General features: G+C 47.3%; 1 protein-coding gene and 1 long non-coding RNA gene across 6 annotated transcripts in view; one reads left to right on the top strand and one right to left on the bottom strand.

Annotated features, from left to right (window-relative positions):
* The first annotated feature begins 212 nt into the window (after nucleotides 1-212).
* LOC111926531 (uncharacterized) lies at nucleotides 213-2,300 on the top strand. Its single transcript, XR_002863040.2, has 2 exons — nucleotides 213-295; nucleotides 662-2,300. It is a non-coding gene; the product is annotated as an uncharacterized LOC111926531 (long non-coding RNA).
* A 3,670-nt stretch (nucleotides 2,301-5,970) lies between these two features.
* Nucleotides 5,971-23,518, bottom strand: part of SERTAD2 (SERTA domain containing 2) — a 75,524-nt gene continuing 57,976 nt past the window's right edge. For 3 of the 5 annotated variants that reach the window (XM_086879231.1, XM_086879232.1, XM_086879230.1), the window contains one exon: nucleotides 5,971-7,794. In XM_086879231.1, the coding sequence (XP_086735357.1) occupies nucleotides 6,846-7,790 (945 nt within the window). In that variant the 5' untranslated portion in view covers nucleotides 7,791-7,794 and the 3' untranslated portion in view covers nucleotides 5,971-6,845. Of the gene's footprint in view, nucleotides 7,795-12,575; nucleotides 12,773-23,348; nucleotides 23,436-23,518 lie in introns of those variants that run through there. The other 2 variants (XM_086879233.1, XM_023923221.2) reach the window with 2 other exon arrangements.

Raw genomic sequence — 23,518 nt, forward strand, 5'->3', positions numbered from 1 at the left:
CAGATGATGTACGCAGGGACCAGGCAGAGAGAGGAGCCTGCAGCCACCAGTGATGGAGACAAAAGGGACCCGGGGCTGAGTGGGAGCAGGGGGAAGGAGCCCAGAGGAGAGGGGTGAGGTGGAAAGGGGCAGGGGGAGAAGCAGCTCCTTGCACAGCTCAGCCAGGGAGCTGGCATCCCAGCAGACCTGTCTCAGCTGATGGGTGTGCTGTGGTTCACAGCAGCTCTGCGAAGCACTGCCTGTGGCAGGAGGGGATTTCATTCTCCAATGATTTTTCCCTGCTGTGCTTCCTCTGGTGAGTACGAGATGCGTGTGGTCCAGGGAAGCGAGCTGAGCAGGGCTCGCTCCTAATGCCAGTGCTGGAGGAACACGTCCCACGTGGATGTGCAGGTGGGAGGCAGGGAGGGTTGCCCCTCCTGGCTGAGGCCACCAGCAGCCTGGTGCACAAGGGCGCTTTTGCCATCCCCTCCATGCCTCAGTGCTGTGTTTGGGTGTCTTTCTGCCCACACTGCAGAAACAGGAGCGAGGTCCCTGAAAGCTGGTGGCTGCCTGGCCTCAGCTCCCTGATCTTCCAGTTACTTGGGCCCAGAGAGAGGAGCTTGGTGTGCCTCTTGGTAGCTGTGGAGTCACTGCCCTGGCTCATGATACCAAACATCTGCAGAGCTGAGTGCAGACCCGGGCCGATGCTGCTGGAAAGGAACCACTGTGGTGCCTCCTTTGCCTGGAAACGCCACTCCTGGGGCACAGGGGCACCACCCGAGGGAGGGAGGGACTGTCCTTCGGTCCCCAGGGTACCCCAGAGCCCTGTCACCTCGAGAAACAAGGTAAGCACCTCGCTCCTCTGGTGTGGGGTTGGTGTGAGATACCTCAGACCTGAACCTCATCCAGCCCGTGCCGAACCCCAGCCTGTTTCCCCCTTCCTCCTGCTCCCCTCACAGCGGGCTCAGAGCGAGGGCTGCCTGTGGACAAATGCCTGGAGCTGCCCTCTGCTCGGGGCAGACACTGCGGGGAGATGCTGCTCCCCACAGGGACACCCCATCCTTAAAGCCCAGAGCAATGGTTTGCCCTCGCTGAGGTGGGAAGCTGGAGGGTTGGAGTGGGTGGGAAGCTGCTCCCCTCAGGAGGGGGAAGAAGGGCTCTGTGCAGAGCCTGGGTGTTCTGCGCTGGAGGCAGCTCTCGCTGACAAGTCACAAGTGAGGAAATAAACTCTTAAAAGGTAGGCAGCTTCGGGAGTGCAACAGCGGCATCTCCGCTGGCCCTGCCTGGGATCCGTGCAGCAGCACCCGGCCGTGTCCGTACGGGAGCCGAGCCCCGGGGCCGCGGAGCCTGGGTGGGAGCCGAGCCCCGGGGAAGGGTTCGCGCCGTGACCCCTGCGAGCGCAGCGCTTGCTGAGCAGACAGAAATCCAACCCCGGGGCCGGCTTTAATTCTCCCACTTCTCCTTCCTTAGCGATTCTCGCGGCCCGTGTCCCCGCAGCCCCCCGGCCCCGGGCGGCAGCTGCTGCGGAGCCCGCGGGCCCTAACACGAGCTCGGGACGGGGACAACTCGCCGCTTTCTCCCGCTGGCTCTCGGCTCTCCGGAAAGCCAAAATGGAGCAGTGGCGCTGCCGTGGGTGTGGGGAGGCCGGGAGGCTGCGCAGGGGGTGACTCATGAGCTGAGCACCGCAGCCGGGGCCGGCCCAGGGCGCTCCGGGGCTGCGCAGGCACGGCCACGAGAGGCTGGAGCCGAAGGCAGGGAGGAGACCTCCCCTCCTGGCTGGGCCTGAAAGCGAACACCAGGCACCTGGAGGAGTGGGGATGGGAGGAGGGCACTGATAAATGAAGCGGTGGATTAAGGTATCAGATGTTTCCTGCCGGGATTTAATGGCCTGGAGGACAGCGCATTGCGTGCATTAGAAGCGGGCAGGTCCCGCTCCGGGCCAGCCTGGCCGCTCCCCGGGAAGCCGCTCACGCCCCCGGGCTGCTCGGAGCTGCAGCTCCCGCCTCAGCGGAGCCGAGCATCCCCCGGCACACGCAGGGCAGGAACGGGCACCGCTCCGTGCTGGGCAGGACAAAAGCCTCACGGCAGGAAAGGCCTCGCACCAGGCGATGTTTCCCTTGTTCTGTCAGGTGCAGCGGGGTCAGGCCGGGCTGTCCCTCCCCTGTCCCTTGCCACCTCCCGCGGGTGAACACCTCCCACCCCTCCCCCTGCAGCCCTCATGCGCTCCTGTCTTCCCCTGACCGCCCCCTTTCGTGGAGGGAAAGAACAAAGCCGGAATTTATTTTAATTGTTTATTGTATAATATAAAACTACAAAAGTAAGACTGCTCATTTCCATGTACATTTGTCCAATTGTTTTTATGATTACAGCCCATACCTACATGTGAATACAGTAATCTGGTTTCAGATGTCTGTAATATTGCATAGAAAAGGCACAGCTCTAAGGTCTGTGGGAGGGGAAGGGGAAATACAGCCTTTTTTCTTTTTTTTTTCTTTTTTTTTCTTTTTTTTCTTTTTTTTTTTCTTATTTTTTTTGACAATAACAAGCCCTGTTCAAACAACCATGCACTGAACATGTCACACTATTTACACCTTTTCCAGAATCTTGGCCTTTGTAGGCACTAGTATGGAATACGCTCAGAACTAGATAGGAGTTGAGGTTGGGATTTTGTCTGTAATTTGTGTTTTTAAAGAGGTTCCAGAACTTGCATTAGTCTTATTTTCAGAAAAAGAAAAAAAGTGCTTAAAAAAGAACTAATTTATTTTAAAATGTTCTGTCTCATTAATTAATAGAATATTGAAAGCAACTTGCACAGAAGCAGGATACTGAAGCCTGACTGGGGAGTTGGGGGAGAAAAAGAAAAAAACCCAAACCAAAAGAAACCCTGTAACAAGAACAAAAAGTTCAAAACATGCCAGAATGAATCAAACCGTTTGTCAGACAGGACCCATTGCGATTTACTCAATTTAATAAAGTGTAAACGTGGGATTCAAAATGATCAGTTTTAAAATAACCCAGGCTCTTACCACGCGGCGCTGAGAAAAAACCGAATTACCTCGCCCAAGATCTGAACTTCTCCTGCCAGCGATTGCTCCAGCCGGTGGCAGCGCGGTGTTGCTCTCCCAGCTGGTGCCGGTGGATGCCCGGACAGACGGCGCTGCCAAGCCGCTCTCTCCGAGAGGGATGTTCCGCTTCCTTCGCTCCCAGGGCTCCGGAGAGGCTGCGGAGCCCCAGGCCCGGCTGGTCGGACACAGAGCCGGGGGTTTGGGCTCTAAGTCGGGCTGTCCTGCCCAGCCCCACCTCCGGGTGAGGAAGTGGCTCTGGCACAACTCCTGGGGCTGGAGGGAACATCCTGCCCCCTGCTATGGGCATCCAGCCCCAGGGACTTCTGCTGGGCCTCCCATGAGTGTTTAAAAAATAAGGAAAAAAAAAAATCATCTTTTCTAAACCTTTCCCAGGCCAGCAGGATGGAGATGATTGCATTTGCTCCTGCCTTCAGTGGCAGATTCCAGTAGCGTGCCAAGGGAGGCCCCTCTCAAGAAGCCAGTGGGGGGGTAGGAGCCTGATTAGGATTAATTTTGAACATAAACCTGTCCCTCCTCCATGCCTTTTTTTGCATATTTCAAACAACCAGATCCATATTAGAAAAAGAGTGTAGGGAAAAAAATAATCCTGTGATCCATGCATATCCTGACTGGAACTCAATTCATTCTTTCTGAATCTGGCTCCCATACCCTTTTTCATACAGATTTACATTCCTACAAGAGGATACATTCCTACCATACATTCTGTACATGTTACAATCCAGATGTTGTTAGCTTCACAATAAAATAAATATATTTACAGAAGAAAAAAAAAAAAAAAGAATAAATAATTTAAGAAAAAAAAAAAAATCACTTCAAATCCAAAGCTCTCTTATTCTGCTCCCATCTTGTCACTTCATTGCACGTTAATGTCAATCTCCATCCCTGGTGTAGGTCTCAGAGAAATTCCATGCATGGCTGCTGTTGGGACCACAGCACAGGCCCAGCTAGAGACAGTCAGTGGCTGTGCAGGGGGACAGCCACAGCTCAGCCTGCATCAGCCTTCCCAACCTTCTGCTGAGTCCCACAAATCAAGCAGGTGTTTGTCCTACGGGATTCCTGCAGGGATTCTGCCACAGGACCTGCGCTTCAGCACCAAGGAGCCACAGACACTGCCCGAGCGGTGAAGTGGATTTAGAGCTCGGCTCCTGCTCTCTGGGTACAAAAACTTCAACTGATTCCCCTTAAACAGCACAGATCTCTGAAAAGAGCACTGATGGGAGCATTTGCCTAGATGGTATTTATGCAGGTGTAAATATTTAAGTAATCCCAAAAAACAGGCGGCTCCAGCTGTGGTAAGGCAAGCGCCTACCAAGTTGCGGCGTGAACCTGGTGTTGTTCCAGGTTTGTGCGGGATTGTGTTCCCAGATACTCGAGGTGCAGGGACAGAAAGGCTGTGGGTTCTCCTGCAAGTGCTGAGGACTTGCTGTGGAACAAGGGCTGGGTGGGAGCTGGAGCTGCCCCCCCTCCTCCCCACCCTCCCTTCCCCTGGTCCCTAAAGCTACACTTGGTCAATAGTTCTCCGTTTGAAGCAGTAACTTCCTCTCTCTTTAGTCTGTGTAATGACTGCAAATCCATCAGCATCCCAGTGTTTCATGGAGTTTAGCTTGGGAAAAAGAAGAAAGCAAACCCACCCCCTGGGCCAGCGCTCCCCTCCTCCCCCAGACCTGTCTCTCCCTGGCAGGTGAACTGGGAGCCAGAAGCGCCTTCCGCAGCGTTACATGATGCATTTCATTTCCATTAGGAGTTCCTTCATTGCAAAAATGTATTTGCTCTCATCCTGTGTCTGTGTGCATATCTATGTTACATCTATCTATATACTAATAAATATATATGGCCTGTTTTAAAGTGCCAATTTATAAAAAGCTGCCTCCTTAAAAGGCAGGCAAGACCCAATTTCATCCATGACAAGAAGAGAGCAGAATTGACTGAATATTGCCAAATGACGTAAAACATAATTTAAAATTTCTTAAATAAATATAAAAGTTATTCCTAAAGAAGCCATAGGCATGTCAACAATATAGGTTGTAACCGGCACTCAACAACTAAAGTACCATTGGAAAACTAAAATGCCATAGCAACTTCAGCAATAGGCATGATACATTGCAAACATTTTTTTCTTTTTAAATTAAATGTACACCACAAAGAACTTAGGGAAAAAAAAATAAAAAAAGCTATTGGTGCAGTAAGAAGACTTCTCAGGTGTTACGAGGGAGGGGACCATGCATAGAAAGCTGTGTCTGTATATTCCTTGTAAAACGGGTCTATAAAGTGTAAAGCAGGTAACACAGTTGATACAAGAACCCAACTCTGTACGAGATGCCAAGTGATGTCACACGACTGGCTCCAGTTTCAACAGCAATGGATATTAAAGCAAGTCCATCCAGTGCAGGTACGAGATGAGCTTCACTGCAGTAATACTGAAGCTGCCTTTTTCAGCACTTAGCACAGTGAGGTGGGAGAGGGAAGGAGAAATGCTCCAAGAAAGGGCGAGCGGACGCTCCCAGCCCCGCTCTCTGCCCGCGCCCGTCAGTCGGGGAGATGCCAGGGAGGCTCTCGGTGGGCTCTGGGCTCGTGGCTCCCCCTCACACCATTCCCAGGAGCTCCGGGTGAGGAGGTGCCGATCTCCGCCGGGTTAAGGCTCCACGTCAGGCGGGATGGGGGCCTGGCAAGGCGGGCGGGCTCGGGGACAGCGGCCGGCCCCTGGGCGGGAGCTGCGGCCGCGGCAGCGCTCAGGACCTCCAGGAGTGAAGTTCCACAACTGTTTCCTGCCAACTGCTTCACATACGTGTTGGAAAAGGACATGGCTCTAAGTTTCAGGAATCACAGTAGTGCGCAGTGGGTACAGCAGGGAGCAAACACTTGTGAAACTCCGACAGAAGCAGCTCCCAGCCCTTTCTTAAAGCACTTTTTCTTTTTTTTTGTTTGCATTCAGGGAAACCGACTGCAGGCTTATTTGATCCAATTTTCTCTTTGCACCATACACATATAAAACATTACAACTCTGTATAAAAGTACAAGTGGTTCTTGTACATCTGAATTATGCAGGAACTATGTGAGCAAATCCTATCAAAATAGCTATTTTTTTGTGTGTATAAACAGCATTTGTTTTTAGAAAAAACAATACCATAAACTGCAGAATCTGTACAAAAATATAAAATAAATTTGGGCAGCAGTTTCTAAACAGCCATGTAAATGCAACACTTAAAGAGGAGCAGGTTAATGCCTCCAAAAGGCTGAATTGCTAAAGTCAACCTATACAGGGCTAAAATGGTATTGAGATTATCTAAATAATAAAATTTTTTACCTCTTGCAATAAAACTTATAGAAAAAATAGACAAGTATGCACATGCAATTTACAGCTTTCCCCAACATAATCCTTGTGCTTAGCTTTTACCTTTTTTTTTTTCCTTTTTTCTTTCTTCTTTTTTTTTTTTCCTTTTTTTTTTTTTTTTTTTTTTTGTAATAACATAACATTGTCTACAATACATATTCTTTCCTATACCAGGATATTCGGTCTTCCTTGAGGAACCACTTTAAAAAAAATACATTAGAAGTGGTCATACATGGATGAAGGCACTCCAACTCTGCTCGAAGCAAAAACTAGTGTGATCCTTTTCTTTTCAAAAAAGGCAAGCAAGGATGCATGCACAGTGCTGTGAATCGGGGCTGGGAGGGACTATGGAAATACTACCGAGTGTATATACTGGTACTTAAAATAAAATTAAAAAAAAATTCCAACAAAAGAAAAAAAAAAAAGTTGCTATATTTCTAATATTTTTTTTAAGACCCAACAAGCACCTCCATGATGTGATCCAGTTCTGTGAGATCCATTTTGAAAGGCTGATTTGGAGTTACTGGTTGACTGCTGTACGGAGCGAGAGTCTTTAGGAGCTCATCTGCTGAGACAGGAGCCATTTTTGAGGCAGCCCCCGTGGCAGACGTGCAGGGGTCAAAATCATACATGGACGTATCAATGTCAGCGAACAGAATGTCATCCAGGGTCAAGTCTGTGAGGAAACCTGTGGAAGCTGTTATCTCAAAGTTGCCAGGCAGGGGGTCCATGAGTTTGGGCTCAGCCGTTCTGCTCTCCGGGAGGCCCTCGGGCTTGTGAATGTTGGACTCGCTGGGCTGGGCTTTAGAGTCGTCGGCTGCTGATTCAGCTGCTACTGCCTCTGCGGAGGTAGGTGCTGGACAAAGCTCCTCGATTTCGTCCAAGGCTGAGGAGAAGCTGTCCTTTACTGGTTGGAGAGCAGGAGGTGGCGGCTTCGTCGGACCATCGTGCTGGACAGCCGGGGAAGTGCAAAAAGTGTCGTCCTCGAGCAAAGAGGCCGGGGTGAGGCAGGACTCCAGGGGCATAGTGCTTACCAAGTCGGCGGGGAGCAGGGGCGGCGAGGCCAGGTGGCTGAACGCCGGCTGCGCCTCGCGGAAGTTGTCGCTGAGAGGGTCGGCAGGCTGCGAAGCGGCCACAAACATGGGCCTCAAGCTGCCTTCTTGTTTGAGTTCTTCCTGGATCCGCCTCAACATGTTGTTAATTAAAACTGTCTTTTGCAAGCTTGGCTCGGTTAATGGCCTGTGGTTATAAAGTTTCATAAGGGAAATGTTGAAGATAGTCTGACGCTGTAAGGTGTAAGACACCTTAGAGGGACCGTCAGTGGGAGACACCACTTTGCCTTCCAACCCATCTTCATGCTCGTCAAACTTCCGCTTTCCTCCTTTCCCCAACATATATCTGCAAGGGAAGAGAGGAGACTGATGAAGGCAGCAAAGCAGGTGCACATCTGTCCCCATCAACAGCTCGGCCTCGGCCCACGGCAGTGTGACGAGCAAGCAGCAGCCACCCTAATGCAGGGCTCTGGTCCATCCCTGTTTAGGCATGGTTGTGCTGGTAAATGCCAAGCAGGAATTCAGACAGCATCTATAATACTCAAGAGCTGGCATGCTTGGCAGCAAATTCCCTCTTCCTTACATCGAGCAAATACCTGTCCATAGGAGCACAAGCCACAGGCTCTGTACTGAACGTTTCCTTACATTCCCTGACTGAGGCAGTGCTATGCCTGGGAATACAAATGTAAAGCACTGAGGTTCTCACAATGAATTTCCTCTTTTTCACAGGGGAAGGGAAGTGAGGCTCAGGCAATTGTGTGTTGAGAGAAACCTCCCCAGTGAGGTTGGGAGATCCAGCCCTTTGGTACACCAGGATGTAGACATATGGGGTTATTTAGCTGATCACCTAAGGACTAAACTATCATCGCAGGAAATACAGTTATTATTCTCAGAATTAGATAAATTACAGATGAAGAAGAAGATCTGTCAAGTCTTTTAGTCTAAATCCCCAAGACCACTCTGCACTATACTCTGCTGCTGGTCAGATGGCAGATTTTGAAGGAAACAAAGGGGATTTTATCAAACTCATCCCGCATTATAAATAATTTCTGAGCTAAGATAAAGTGGGGCAGTTTAGTCCCCAGTGCCATCTCTTCCAGGATGTTTCAGAGCACCTGGAAATGCTCCTCTACACAGCACAGTCCCAACCTCATTTTGTCACCATTATTTTTGTGACACAGAGATCCCCCCAAACACAGAGGAATGAAGGAGTCACTGAGCTGTGACAGTAGCACGACCTAACGTTATGCTATCTCATTTTCCCAGGTAGAGTGGTGAGGTGCTGGAGCTCTAACCTGCTCACTCTTTCAATATGATCACAAGCAGCTCCCTGTTCATTCCTGTATCCCTCCCTCCGTTTAACAAATTCTTCTGGCACGAAGAATTCTGCCTTATTTAAAGGGTGGGGGGAGGGAAAAAGGGGGGAAAAAAGAAAAGTGGAAGAGGGTTTCTAGCCACAGGTATTCAGAAAGGAGTTGCAACAGCTGTTCAGATTTTCACCCCAGACCTGACCCTTCTCACATTATGCAGCAGTCATCTGGGAGACAAAATTTGCCTTCCTTACTTGAGTACAATTCCCAGTCCTCCTAGTGGGATTAGTACCTGCAAAATGACTGCAAGTAGGCAGGTCTAACACAGTTTGATGATCACACACCAGTTCAGCAGACAGACAACATAGTTAAACATCACCAAAAAATGACTGACAAACATTTAAGAGCAAAGAAATCCTTGGAAAGCAGAAGAGGGGGGAGAAGAAGTCAGGGTTTCAGTGCTACAAGAAAGCATTTGCATGGTGGTAAGTCTGAAACCAGATTGGGTGAAGTGAGCCTCTTCTGGTTAAAAGTAAATCCCAAATCCAGATAATTTTCTAGCATATTATGCAATTAATAAAAGAAAGGCGGGGGGAGGGAGCAGGCTGAGCAGAGCTGAGGAACAGGTAGGCTGCCATCCAAGCTCCTTGGCCAGCTACCAGCAATTCCTGCGCCTGGAATCTCGGGTGAACAAAACCTCTGAAATTTAGCACTACTGCCGAAGTCTGGTTTTTCTCTGCTCCCTAGTGTCACTTCCATGGACTGCTCCAGAGCTGTGCACATGGGTTTGGGGTGCGAGCGGGGGGCTTTGCTATTGCAGTGTTCACAGTAGACACAATTCCTTTCCCTTCAGACAGATAAGAGCAAGAAAGGGAGGATCGGGCTAGCAAGAATTAAAAACCCTGCCCAATTCCAGCACGTTTTTAAAGCAGCAAGGGGTTAGGAGGAGAGTTAGCAGCTTTCTGTCCCTTCCTGTTATCTCCTCCCCCTGAAAAAAGACAGACTCTGTCCTAAAGACATACCAGCGCTCCTTCCACAGTGCTCTATTTAAAGAAGACATTTTTAAATGGCTTGGGGACTAGAAGAGTTTGAAGTTTGTCAGCCTCTGCCAGGAATGTATAAAAACATTCACTGCACAAAGCAAACCTTTTCCCCCATGATAAAGAAAACAGCCCAGGCTCCGTTCCCTGTGCTCAGTTATTCATCATTGCCAGGTGACGCTGCCAAGCATTTCCACCGGGCCCTTTTCCACCCAAAACTGAGGTGCTGGTAGCGAACACATTTTTAAAGCTGATCAGTAAGAACTATGGGATCATCACTAAGTAAATACTATGATAACCTCACTACGTCATTTTCCAGGAAGCTCAGAGATGATTCAAGATTTCCTGTATGTGTGGCCGTCAAGCTTTTGCATCTCACTCGATCTTCACATAGCTTGATTCAGAGCTTGCCCTTTTAAAAGACAAAACAGATCAGGCAACTCCAAATCTCACCTCCCGGCTTTTCAGCACAGCTTTCAGTTTCCTTTTTCCCCACTGATACTCTCTGAAGAGGGTTTAACCCTAAAACACCAAAGCAGGATGTCAGCCTAAGCACGGGGGTTTTATTCCACCAAGAAGAGGGCTCAAATAGGCACTGCTAGACTCTCAGCTTTATAAAGTTTTATTTTATCCCCTTCTCCTCTGGCGTGCCAACGGGAATTGTAAAGAATGTTTTCCTCCAGGTTCCATAAATCACTTCATTCATGCCAAGCGAAGCAAGGAGGTGATATCTTTTTAGACCAGCTGATAAGAGTTGGTAAAACCAGACATGCTTGGGGGCTTGAAAGTCTTTCTCTGGCTCTTCATAAAGGAATTTCATAGTTTCTGACCACTGAAGCTTAAGACAATGTTGCCTGCTTGTTCTTTACAGCTCAAGCCATCTCTACCCTCCTTCAACCAACCCATTTCATGCCTGCATTACAGGGATTTGTATGTCTTAAGACACTGAAAAACAATTTTTTTTTTAAAAAAAGGACGCTGTACAAGACCAACATTTGATCTGAATCAGTTCCGTTCATCTCAAAAACTTTGCTCCTAGCCTTTCCAGCCAAACCTCCTGCTGGAAAAACAGAAATTCCAAACTTAAAAGATCAGCTTGACCAAAGATCCCTACAAAATGAGACAAACACCTTTCCAGGTGTCAAAAGAGAGTTGTCCATCCAAGTCATACAGCTGTGACAGGGGCAGCCAGACCAACACCAAGCCACCCAAATATGGCACTGCACAGGCAGAGACAAAGGGTAACGCTCATGGAAGATCTTTCACGCATCTATTTTGGCCGAGCAGCAACCTCAGCCAGATGTATTTCTGCTGCATTTTCACCCATTTGCTGAGCACAATTTTGAGTCTGGGTGTTAAGAGTTGAGACTGGACATCACTTTGCTGTTGTTGTAATAAAGGGTGTTGCAGGTTTTGGCCTGCCAGTGAGTTTTCAATGTTTCTTAGGTATGTGGAACCAGAAAGCTGAAGAAAGACAATGGAAAAATCTGCATCTTTCTGGGGGTTGGGGCAGAGGGAGTTACTTGGAGATCTTCTCCAATATTATCTACCAGTTGGCTCCAGCTCTGGAAGACCTAGAACCAAAAGCTAAACCATTGTTGCTGAGAAAGATTCTACTTGCTTTTTTGCCCATTTAGGGCGATCGCACGCGCCTCAGCACCAGAGAAACCCTAGCATTGTTTGGGAGTTGTCTTTTCTTAATTGAAAAACAAAAGTAGTATATTTTTTTTTTTCTCATTTGCTGTCATTTAGCTTTCTTTTATTGTCTCTGCATGCTCTTCAGACAGAACTGGAAAAAAATGCAGTTGGGGCTCAGTGGAAGAGATAATCAGCCTGGAGCGGATGGTTCTCTGGAGTCAACCCTCATCGATTAAACACAGAAGAGCCTGTGCAGTGCCTGTGTCTCTGAGCCCACTTAGCAATGAATCCTTTGCTCTCTGGAGGACAGAGGTGTGTGTAGATTGTGAGAGGAGCACTGTGTTTATTGGCTGTGCTTTGGACACTTCAATGTCGCTGGACTATTTCTGAAGTCTTTAATAATCGGTGTTTTGGCATAGAAAAGTACCAGATAAGTAAAAACTGAGAGGAAAAGTGATTTTTCTCACCCAATAATAAAAAATAACCTTTAATTTTAGTTCATGAGGACTTTTAACAATTAGGTTTAAAATACATCTCAAGACTGAAGGGTCATCTTGGAAATCAATTCTACAATCCACTAGGCCCTCCCTGCTCATTGAGACAGACAGGAAGGGAAAAAAAGGAGGAGGAACTGAACCCCAAGAGGAACGGCGGAAAAAAGTTTTGAAGAAGTCACATCTCCACTCACAGATTTACTGTGACCCTCAGTCAGTCTAGAGGATGAACAGCTTATTAGAGTTGAGGTTACTTTTAGAACAAACACCACATTGCTCAAAAAGGTAAAAGCATCAAATCCCTGAGTCCACAGGCAACCATTCCTCTCCAGGCAGCCGAACAGCGAAACACAGGTGTGAACCACAGGGGCTTGTGCCAGAAGAGGAGCTTAAAGCAGGACCAGTTACTTTCTGAAATCTTAGGTAATTAAAACTACAGGGGGGTAAAATAGGAGAGAAAAAGAAAAAAGGCAACCTGGGGGAATTAAAATAAAATGCTACTTCACACACGTGCATGAAAAAGCCCAACAAAACCCCACAACACAAAAGCTCCCCATAAGAGCCCCCCAAAGTGCAATGAGAGCACTGAATTTATACACTTCATTCCCCAAAGTTTCACAAACCTCAGATATAAGTGATCCTCACCAGGTTTTCTTGGAGAACCTATCCAGTGAATTATGTAAGTGCTTTCTCTGTCACTCCTGGCATATGAAATATAATTTTCCTCTCCTCCATCCTTCACTCCTCATCCTTGAGGGTTCCATTGGTTGTATCCTGGCCCAACGGCAGTCAATGGGTGTTTTGTTACTGACTTCAGCAGAATCAGGATTTGGCACAGATAGCTGCAGGACCAAAATAAAAAGGCCTTTTATGCCAACTGGGTTCAACTGGCAAGACAAGGGCCAGATCCTCTGAGTTAACAGCGGCAGGTTGAGCTGCTGTGAGGTACTTTAGAGCTGCTGGACCCAGCCTGAGGGACCACCTGAACTTGTAACCAGTCTCCACAGCTTCCAAGTATCTGTCCCTTACAGCTACAAAGGCAAACCAGTAAACTACTCTCTCCTTATCCATTTCCACATCCTCAAGGCCACAGCAGAGAAAGAGAGTGGTCACATCTGTAGAAGACCCCTTGGGGCAGGACCATGGGCTCACCCACTACAGAACGATGCTCCTTGGCCTGGAGGATCCTTGCAAAGCACAGCAAACCTGCCCCAGCAGGTGGAAGCACAGACATCTGAGAGCACTGGCACCCTCCTCCCATTCAAAGTGACAAAGGAAAAGCAGAGGGGAAGGCCAGTATAAACCTGGCAGCTTCTCCCAGCCTCGCTCAAAACAAGGGGGAAAGCTGAACAGCCCAGGTGTCAAGATTTAACTCCAGGGCTGGAGCGAATAAGCAGCATGGGCTTTCAGAGACAACAGCCAGAGCTTGATGGAAATCGCCCCTCCTTGGGGATTTCATCTGCTGACACCAGTGTTTAAAGCCTGGCACGGCAGCATCCCCGGGAGCTGGGACAGCCTGTTCCATGCAGAGCTGCACGGCCACGCTCCCTGTGCTGCAGCTGGCCTGCAGGGTGTGAACCGACCAGTAGGGACGGGGGAGTGTTCTTTTTTTATTTATTTTATTTTTTTTTTCCCCACAAGGCTGCTTTCTCTGGATCTGAGGCACTTTTTACATGTTGGAGTGTATTGCATCCATCTTGCCTGGATAAAGAGGACTCCTGACAACGCTGCCTGGTAAGAATTGTGTCTCATGTCACATGTGGGTTAGGAAACAAATCCCACAACCCCCAAAGAGAGGTAGAGGGAATGGAGCTGTGCAGGGGTTTCTGCCCTCTCCAGAGCCAGTGCTCAGACATTCCGTATTTACAAGGTTTGTTTTCCCTGACACATTTTACATTAATTCTGGCTGCCCTTTTTTATTTTTTTTATTTTTTTTTTTAACTGAGTGAGGTTTAATAAGCACTTACAAAACTCTCCTTTAGAGAATATTAAAAAAATTGGCCTCCTGGGCAGCTCTCTGCTTCCAGAGAGTACAGGGGATTGTTTTTATGTTTGCAAGTCTTCACTGCAAGGCTGTCAGTGCCAGCAGTAACTGTAAGTGGCAGGTATTTCTCACACACATTTTACAGGGACCTAACTCTTCCCCATCTCCTGTGGTGGATGGGTAAACCTCAGCTCTTCCAGAAGAAACAGAGAAGCAAGTAAAGCTCCGCAGAACCCCACTCCTGCGTTTAGCAAGAAAGACAGCTTCTCTCCCACTACAGAAACACAGCCTTTGCCCCCTGCTTTAGTCACTTCACACAGAGTGAAGAGTGAGTCAAGAGCAGCTAGCAGGCTGAGTGACAGGGGTCTTTTCTCCTCTCCAGTTAAAATCAAAATAAGAAGTAAAACCATAGGTGGGTGACTGTTAGAGGCTAATCTAAGCAAAAGTTAGTTAGGGACTGTGCAAGGAAACCTCTGGCAAACAGGAGACAACAGAGGAAGCTCAGACTCTCATTTGAGAAGCATCTGAAGTCGTGCAGGTCTCACAGGGTTTGCCTTTGATACTCGGAGCCTGGAGTCCCCAGATCCCCAAAGGAGTGTCCATGTTAATCAGAAAGTAAGGTGAAGCCTTCCCTAGCAAATAAGCAATGCAATTATAAAGCCAGTCAATAGTGTAACGCCAGCCAACGTGTTCCAGCGATATTTTGAAACTGTAATCTGATCCTACTGTTTCCATCCTCGTGCCTTGCCTGCTCTCCCTTGTTGCATACTGTACTATTTGAGGCCCAGAGGGCAAAGCAAGCTCTTGCTGTTTGTTCATGATCAGAAACTGCATTTGGAGCGAGAGCTCTGTGTGCGCCGCCCACACCACTTTCTTGAGAGTTTCTTAAACTTGCAGCCCGCCGAAGCCCTGCTAGAAGGATCTCTGCAAAACAACCAAAAACACAAACTCCACTTCTGCCTTCATTTTGCAGCTCCTTTCCACCGCGCTAAAAAAAGGCAAAGCCGCAGTCTAAGGCAATCTCTGACTCTGCAGTGTGTTAAGCCTTGCAGGAAACATATGCTTCTATTAAATTGGAAACAGTTTCTAATGCTGTCAGTTTGCTAAATGTAACATGTTCCCCTGGAAGAAGTGGAGCAGTTTTAATGTTTTTGACTAACTGCACACATCCAGAGTACGTCTGATAAAGCTGGAATGGGCTCCAATAAATATAGCTTAGAATAAATTACTGCCTCATTAAGTAATTGTTTGGAAAAAGGACAGCAGGTTTTCTAGATTACAGCCATGTTATTAAGGGTGTTTATAATATTAGGAATTCTATCAGGGTAGCAGAAGTTAATGCAAGTTTAAATCAGAGGAGCACTTGTTAGCTTGTTAAAGCATTAAAGACTGCCCTGGCAGAACCAGAAGGTGGACAAGACCACACAGGTTCTGAGCATGGAAAGCCAGCAAGGCACTCAGCAAACCACTGCGAGGCTGAGGGCAAGAGCAAAAGCCCTGAGCAACTCTGACAACTCCTTTTCAGTGCAAAGCATGAGGGAGGATATACCTGGGTAACACACCAGGGTTGAAAAACATTTATTTTATATTCACATGCAGGAAGGCATTGTCTTTACTGGAAAAAAACAGAACAGGTTCAGATTGCCCAGCAGAACTAATTTCTGTCTCAAAGATGTCAAAGCCAAAATGCCAATCCTCATATGTTCTACAGTGCCCAGAAGATGCAAACAAGCCCCCAACCTGTCCTTTTTTGGTCTCATCCTTAACTGGAAGCTTTAGCAATCACACCCTCTACAGTTGCCAACCCTGCCACAGCCCTTCACAGGCCTGGTGCAAACTTAGCCCCGCTGACCACCAACCACCTGCTTTGAGCAAGATCAGGATGGAGTCTCCCCTTCCCACTACCAGGAGATGCTTTGTTAGGGGGGTTACCTACGGAGGGCAGAGAGATTTTTCCAGAAGCTGGCAAAGCTACCCTCACTTCAGGTCACCTCTGTACCAAATCTCCTTTACATCCTTTCCCAGGATGGCTGCACACACTGTCTACTTGCAAAAGTGCCTGAGCCACCCCCAGGAGCTTCCTCCCTGGGGTTCAGCTTAGCTGGGCTCTGTGCCTCAAAGAGCCACCAAAAAGAGCTGGGCTGAGGCTATTTTGAAATTTGGGTCTCCGTGTGGCAGCGTTAAGGAAGCAGCCAGTGTGAATTGAGTTCTGTTGTGCTGTGAACACATGGGCTCAGCACTCTGCTGAAGGACTGGTAGCTGCTTTATACACCCGGGCATCAGCAGCAGGAAATCAGAACTGCAGTAAAGCAAACCAGGCACAGCATCGGGCCAGATCCTCTGACTTCACTGATTATTCAGCAGACTCTGATTCTTGTCACCCAAAAAATATGCGAGGGCTTCTACACACAAGCCTCCCTGGGATCAGCCAAGAAGCTCTTCTTGCTCCACACCACAGTTTCTTCCCACAAGTGCAGCACTCCAGGCCTCCTTGCAAGGAAGCAGGAGGTGCCGGTCCCACAGGGAGGACCACGACACCATGAATTCCCGTGTCAGCGGGCACGGAGCCATGCTGGAGCCAGTGCACACAGTTCCATGCTGGGAGAACCAGAGCCATCTCCTCAAGAGGTGGAGCAGCAGCAATTAAGATGGCTGTGTACTGCTCCGGGGCCCAGTTCAGCCAAGGCTGCCTTCCATTCCTTCCCACTGCAGAGCCAGCAGGCACCGGCAGAGCGCAAGTGCTGTCTAAAAAGAGACACCTCGCTTGTAAATGAAATTCAAAACAATCTGAAAGACCTAGAACAGCTACCAGAAAGTGACACAGGCTGGGAAACACACACACACACTCCCTTTTCACTGCTAAAATTACACGCCTGTAATGACAAGATGCTACTGGTCAGGCTCTAAGGGAGAATGATGAAATAGCCAGGCCGGCTGTGCATCCCTCCTCCCCTGCACTGGCGCACAGAACAATGGATTATGGCAACGTTGTGTTGTACTGTACAAGACATCTCTATTGGCATGCACATGTCACAGGCTGCCTGGTATTTTTAGTGTATGTAGGGACTGAGCACTGCAGACCCATCTCCACTGGACCTGTGCAATTCCTGCAAAGGTTAATGAGAATTGTGCGTGCACCCACGAGAGATGAGACCCCTTCGTGTATAATAAAGGAGAGAGTTTTTCTCACCTATGTATAATTACTTTGTTTGAATCCTATCATAGCATCTTTTCCCTGAAGAGACCTTGTTTTTCCCCCTTGTCATAGACCCTTAATAAACACGTGGAGGGGGGAGAAAACCCCCACACTACTGAAAGAACTGAATGGTTTGCCAAAAAGTAGGTTATTGCTCTGAAAACAGTGTTGAATAAATTATCACAGTCAAACTGAAAAGCAACGAAAGGCAGGAGGGAAGAAGAGGAGAAAGGACAAAAAAAACCCTCTGAAGAAATATATACTGCAAATGCACCATACAAATCCCAGCAATGACAAGTCATTTTCGTTTCAGGCTTGCAGATTTTATTTGCTAACCAGTTTTGCACTACTGAGAGTTAGAAGAAAAGAAAGGTGTTTCCCTAGCATTTTTTAAAAGTAGCTTAAAACAGCACATGAGTTATTTTAAACACTTTTGTTTAAATGAAATGAACACAACCCTGCAAACAAAAACATTCTATGAAAAAGAGCCCACTCACCCTGCAAGTTTCTCTTAAAGAGGTGAAAAAGTTGTTGGGTGTTTCTCCACCACCACCAGTGAAAACAAAACAAATAAAAAAAAAAAAAGTAGTTAAAATTTGACACGAAAGTTTGCTCAGATGGTGTTAAATGATGTTGGACAAGACGATAACTGCTGGCCTTTCAGTCCAGTGCACTAAAGCTCTTGCATTTGTTGAAATACAGCATATGTTTCCATGTCCTACAAAAGAGCCTTCTGAAAACAGATTAAAGGGAACTTTGGCCAGCCTTGAACTATTCTCAACCTGTAGGAGCTATGAGTTAGAGACGAAAGAGATTCCATTTTTCAAGGCACCTGCTTGATTTCACAATAAAAAGTACTACACCGAAGAGCTGCTCTTTAAAACAGCTACCATGGGACCCACGTCTCTTCTATGCGGAGTAATTTAAACATTTTCAAGTAAATAATTTAAACTCAGATGGAGACACCCTTTTAACAACATATTTTGACAACATGTGTATTAAGTCTATATTTTGAAGCACATTTAGGACAGGTTAATTAACACAGAACAAAGAAACTTAACCACAAACTAAGATTTTGGAAATTGGGAGTGGAAAATGCAGAAGGAGAACAGTTCAGGAAACTTTCAGGAATGTCTGAAACTTTATTTCATATTCAGTCAGGCACAACCCATTCACCTCACCCACGATAGTGTTATACTGATTTTCCCCACAACTAAAAGTCCTCATCCAAGCATACATATATCACGTGTGTCCCTCTGCCAGCAAGGGGAAGCAGAGCAGCGACAGGAAGCTTGACACTGTGTGTCACACACACAGAAAATATTCTCTCTCTTGTATTCATTCACAAGCTATTTGTGGAACACTTTAGTTAGGGAAGGAAAGTGGAAGGCTTGTTTAGAAGAGCCAATTTCGCCAAGCAGATGGAACAGGAGGGGCTAAGGGGGAGCCAGGTCCCAGCAGGGTAACCCAAGCAGGTTATTGGACCCCTGGGAGAGCCAGCATGGAAGTAGCCCAGTCAAAATCCCTCTGACCGCAGCTCAGGCTCCTAAAGCCTAAGGCACTGCTCCGCCACAGGGCCAGGAGCAGGCACGAGACCTGACCCACAGCAAATCAGACCATGCCAAAAGTGCTGAAATAGAGTGGCTTGTCTCACACAAGGCCCACAGAGCAGTGAGAAAGCAAAATGTAACCGCTGCTGTTCAAAGAAAACACTGTGGTTTGCACACAAACGCTGGTCTCCTATCTTGATGAAATGTATATTTGAAAAATATGCAAATGACATGCATGCACGTGGATGGGTACCTACGAAAGGCTTTTTTCCAAGGGAGAAAGAACGCCTGTAAAAACACATGAAAAGTAAAGTTTGCGGAGGCACCGGAAGATGATGATGATGTATTTCTGAATTAGGATTTAAAACTTCATTTTGCAGCTACCTGAAGTTAAGACAAAGCTGCCTTTAGGCATCTCAAACTAGTCAGACCTGCTATAGCAGTTGCACAGTCTGCTTCAAATATGCCCTCCACGCTCCTTTCAACCTCCACCCCAACATATATCCGCATAGTTTACCTCCAATCAAGGGTGGTTCTTGCTATAGCGCAGTTCACTCAACCTTATTGCCTGCCTGGCACGACAGGAGGGTTTCTTAAGACTGATGTTACAGGCTACTATAAGAAATGGTTTGAAAACAGCCAATAATTGTCACATTTCCATTGAAGGTGAGTGCGGTTCAAACAGTATAAGGGTTTCTGGGGTGGGGTGGAAAATCTGGCATCAAAAAAACAGTTTTAATTGTTACATCTGAGGAAGTATTAGGGCAAGTTTAGATCTTTCCACCACTTCAGGGCTCCTTGAAAAAGGGAACTTCTTTTTTCTGCTACTTCCATAAGCTGCCCAGTTGTCAAAATAACATTAAAAGAAAACAACCCATGTTAGAACTTTTGTCTCTGTATTCTACCATATTAAGAATTCAATTTTTATTCTAACTTCACTGGAAACAAACTGTCAGATGAAATCCAACACACCTTACTGGTGTGAAAGCAAACAGGTTTTGGCTCCTAATAATTACACAGGCTGAGACTCATGTCATTCAATGCCACATAAAACTCAGTTCCAGAGTGATATTAAGGAGAAATTTGTCTTTAAAATCGCTGGTACTCAAAACACTGATCATGTTATACAGGCTGGGAACTTCAGATGTTCTATGGCAACATCTCTGATTTTATGCACCAAGCGGAAGAGGTGCAGTGACTTAACCAGCACAGGAGGGTACCAAACCTGGCCCCTCATTTGAAGAACAGTGGTCTGACCTCACCTTACAGAGGGCTCTGAGCAGGGTTTTAATTTCGCTGCAGCAGCCTGAATCCAGTGTCACTCTGATTTGGTGGTGGCTGCTGTCTCACCTGAGCTAGATGAGCCTCCACCCTCAAAGAAAGGACACATGAAAACTGAAAACTTGCTCTCTGGTGACTTGACATTTCCTTCGGCCCTTTGAAGCCTTCCCGCTCCTAGTCACAGCTTAGAGCCCTTTCTGAAGGCTGATAAGGCTGCACCCAACACCCCTGGAGACTGCCCCAACTCTCCCTTGGAAATGCCCCTCGAATCACGTCTCCCCCACCCTGAAAATCCCCTTTTCGCCAGAGGAATGTCCCAGCCAGCACATCTTCACAGCTCCTCCCGGCCACTTGGCAATCAATGACACCCAGCATCTGACATGTTCACCAGGAGCCATCGCTGAGGCAAACATGGTGGCAGCAGTTTCTGCCCTGCACAGTGACACACAGTTGAACACCCACACAGCCAAGAGACAGGGCAGGGACCCCGCTGTGACACACATGAGACTTTTTCTCCCACTAAACCTCTGCTGTCTCTCAGCCACACGTTTGCTTTGGACCTCAGTTTGGGCTTCACTTCAGCACACCCAAGAGCAACGTTAGCACGGCATTTACAGGCCTTGCCTTCCTCTCTCGTGTTGAACAGCCAAGCATTGTTATCTTATTTTTGTTATAGTGTTTGCATTGGTAATGCTGAACAAACCTGAAGCCTCCACTACAGCAAACACAAAAATTGACTCTGTTTATAAAAGAATAAAAGAAGTAACACATGTTGAGAGTCTCTTTCCATTTATAGAAAACAGGCACCTCTTCGTGACAGCAGTTTCTCTGACTGATGAAAAGTTTAGAAATCAAAAGAAGTGGCAGAAAACATGCAATTATATACCCCTGAAGAAAATGAGCGCTGTGCTCAGATTGACAAATTTCATCTTCCACAAACCATTAATTAGCAAAAGATTCATCAAGACTAAAGATCTGTGCTTAGTGCCAACCTGCTTACATTGAAGCTGGACCTTGCTCTCTCCTTTGAAACACGCCTGATCTTTGGACTTGGTAACTGAAAGCTGCTATTTCTGGCACTGATTCGTGTGCATGTTAAGGAACCACTGCAACTGGAGCTGTCTCCTTGTGAGCCAGTTACACTGAAGAGCTGAGTTAAAAGAAGGTGCCTCTCTTGCTACCTGGCCCTTATAAGAAATAGATCACCAGAGGACTACTTGCACTTTCAAAGTACTGCATTCTCCTTGTTTGACAGATTACACTTTAAGATGTTACATAAAAGCAAAAATAGTCACAAATACTTTGGATCACCTGTCTAGTGTTAGCACTGCCAGAGATGAACTGTGCCAGGAGTGCTTTACATCAGTGTGAAGAAAGTCAGAGTTCCTTAAAAAAATGTTTTCCCAATGAAATATTTATTGAAAAAATAAAAGCAGCTTGTGTGAATGATGGCAAAATCCTTCAAACTAGATACTGCACAAAACCTGCTGTACTCCATGGAAGCTAAAAAAATAAATTTTGAATATGAAGTTTGAGTGTTTCCTTGTTATTAGGACATTATCTCAAAGTCCTTGATGCCTCTCAGGCAGACAATCTGAGCACTTGGTATATTTATGTTATTATTTCCCCTGTGAAACTATTTCATCTTTCCCATTAAAAAGAGCAGGTGTATAAAGGAACACAATTACATCTCTTAATAAATCAGCACCTACAGATGTATTTAATGCTCTTTAAGAATGCTTCATCTACAGACAAAACCTGAAGGACCTATGGCTATCAAGTTTCTTTTTGTTTTCAATCAACTTCAGAGAAAAAGAAATGAGCTTGACACAAAAATCAAAGCAGTGTTTTAATATGCACAAAGTCTAGCTTCGTTCCTTAGCAGTCCAATCCAGTTCCTGCAGAAAAGGAGTGGGTGGTTGCTGCTACCAACTTAAATGGAAGCAGGATCAGTCACGAGAGGAGGAATATCTGGAGCTGTTACACTGGAGGCTGCAATACTTGCCTGAACAATGGAAGTATTCCGAAGGACACGCTCTCGGATACCTGTCCAGCAGCACAAACTCCTAATCCTCCTCCTGCCTCTACCACCACCCCTAGGTCATCATGTTAAATCAGAGCCCAAAGATACCATCCTATTATGTAAAAATGCATGTACTTTAACTTCAGCCAGAAAGGGCTACTTTCAATTTACCCTGCTAAATCAGTTGGCTAATTTCTATAGCAATCATTTTAAAGAAAACACAATTCATTTTTATAGTTTGTTTTACCATGTGAAAGCTTCCTGTGCCCTTAGATGCAAACTGAGGCGCCTCTGTCAATTTTGTATACCCTGTGAGAAGCCCATAAGGACACAGGAACCTTCACTTGTGCAGATGCATGCCTAAAATTATCCGAATTAGAAAAGGTAGAAAGCGTTGTTCGAACTCACACACATACAAGTGTTCACTCGTTTGAGCACAAGCACAAAACTGGTGTTCAGGGCAGCCAAGCCCTCTCCCACCCGTTTGAGCAATAATTCTAGAGTGGCCAAATCCAGCACCCACTGACGGCAGCGAGAGTCACCCTGATGACTGCACCAGGCAGCAGATGAAAAATCCTGGATTTCCCTGTTCCCGAGAGCCTTGGATCTGTCTGAGCACACGCCGCCACACGCAACAGCTCTGGCGTGCTGCACTGAAGTTCGGGTAAAGAAGCTGACACGGCCCCCCCCCCCCCCGCGATGGAGATAAAATGGGAAAATTCACTTTATTTTACACCAGCAGCTGACCCACAGCTGGAAATCCGCCACCAAGGGGCCCACTGACAGCACACAAGCCCCTCCATAGATTTCTAACTAAAGTGGCCCTGGGATTTCCAGCTATGTTTCACAAAATGCATGAAATTACAGCAGGTAACTGTACTCCTATTTTCATGCTTAGGAAGAACTTATTTTTCCAGATCCTGATGTGAATAAAGCTGCCAACGCTCTAAATCAAAGTGGCACCGCAAAAGGATTTTTTTTCAAGCGTTCATCCACCCCGAAGAAAATCCTAATAAATATACGTTTTTGCCGTCGCTTCCAAAAGATGAAGCACCTTACTCACAAAATCCCCCCCAGGCGCCTGTCTCTCCGTGCTGGCGGTGCTCCCAAGGAAGACCCATGCGCGCTATTGCTCAGGGAAAAGACAGGCTAATCCCCTGCCCTAACACCAACCCCTGAAAAGGGCCAGGCAGCGGGGCCAGCCGGGTCCTGCCCAGCCATATGTCAGCTCTGCTACAGCGGAGTGAAAGTCTCCCCCAGGCCCTTTTAGCTCTCCCGGCACTACAGCATGCACTTTTCGGGGTTCCCCGAAGCCCTCGCTGTGGCTGGGAGAACGGAGCCAGGATGCAGCTCCAGGGGCTCCCCGGCGCACACGCGAACTTACCGGGGTGGCGCGGCTTTCCTGGCGTCGGAGGGAGCCCGGCTCCGGAGAGCACAGCCGGCCGCACGACCGGGGCCAGCACAGCCACCTCGATAAAAAAGTATATTCCAGCTACCCGCACCTGCTTCGGCTCGGGATCCCCCCACATCGGCGGGGGAGGGGGCGTATTTTAA

Source organism: Cyanistes caeruleus, chromosome 2 (genome assembly GCF_971803275.1).
Source record: "Cyanistes caeruleus chromosome 2, bCyaCae1.hap1.1, whole genome shotgun sequence".
Taxonomy (NCBI): domain Eukaryota; kingdom Metazoa; phylum Chordata; class Aves; order Passeriformes; family Paridae; genus Cyanistes; species Cyanistes caeruleus.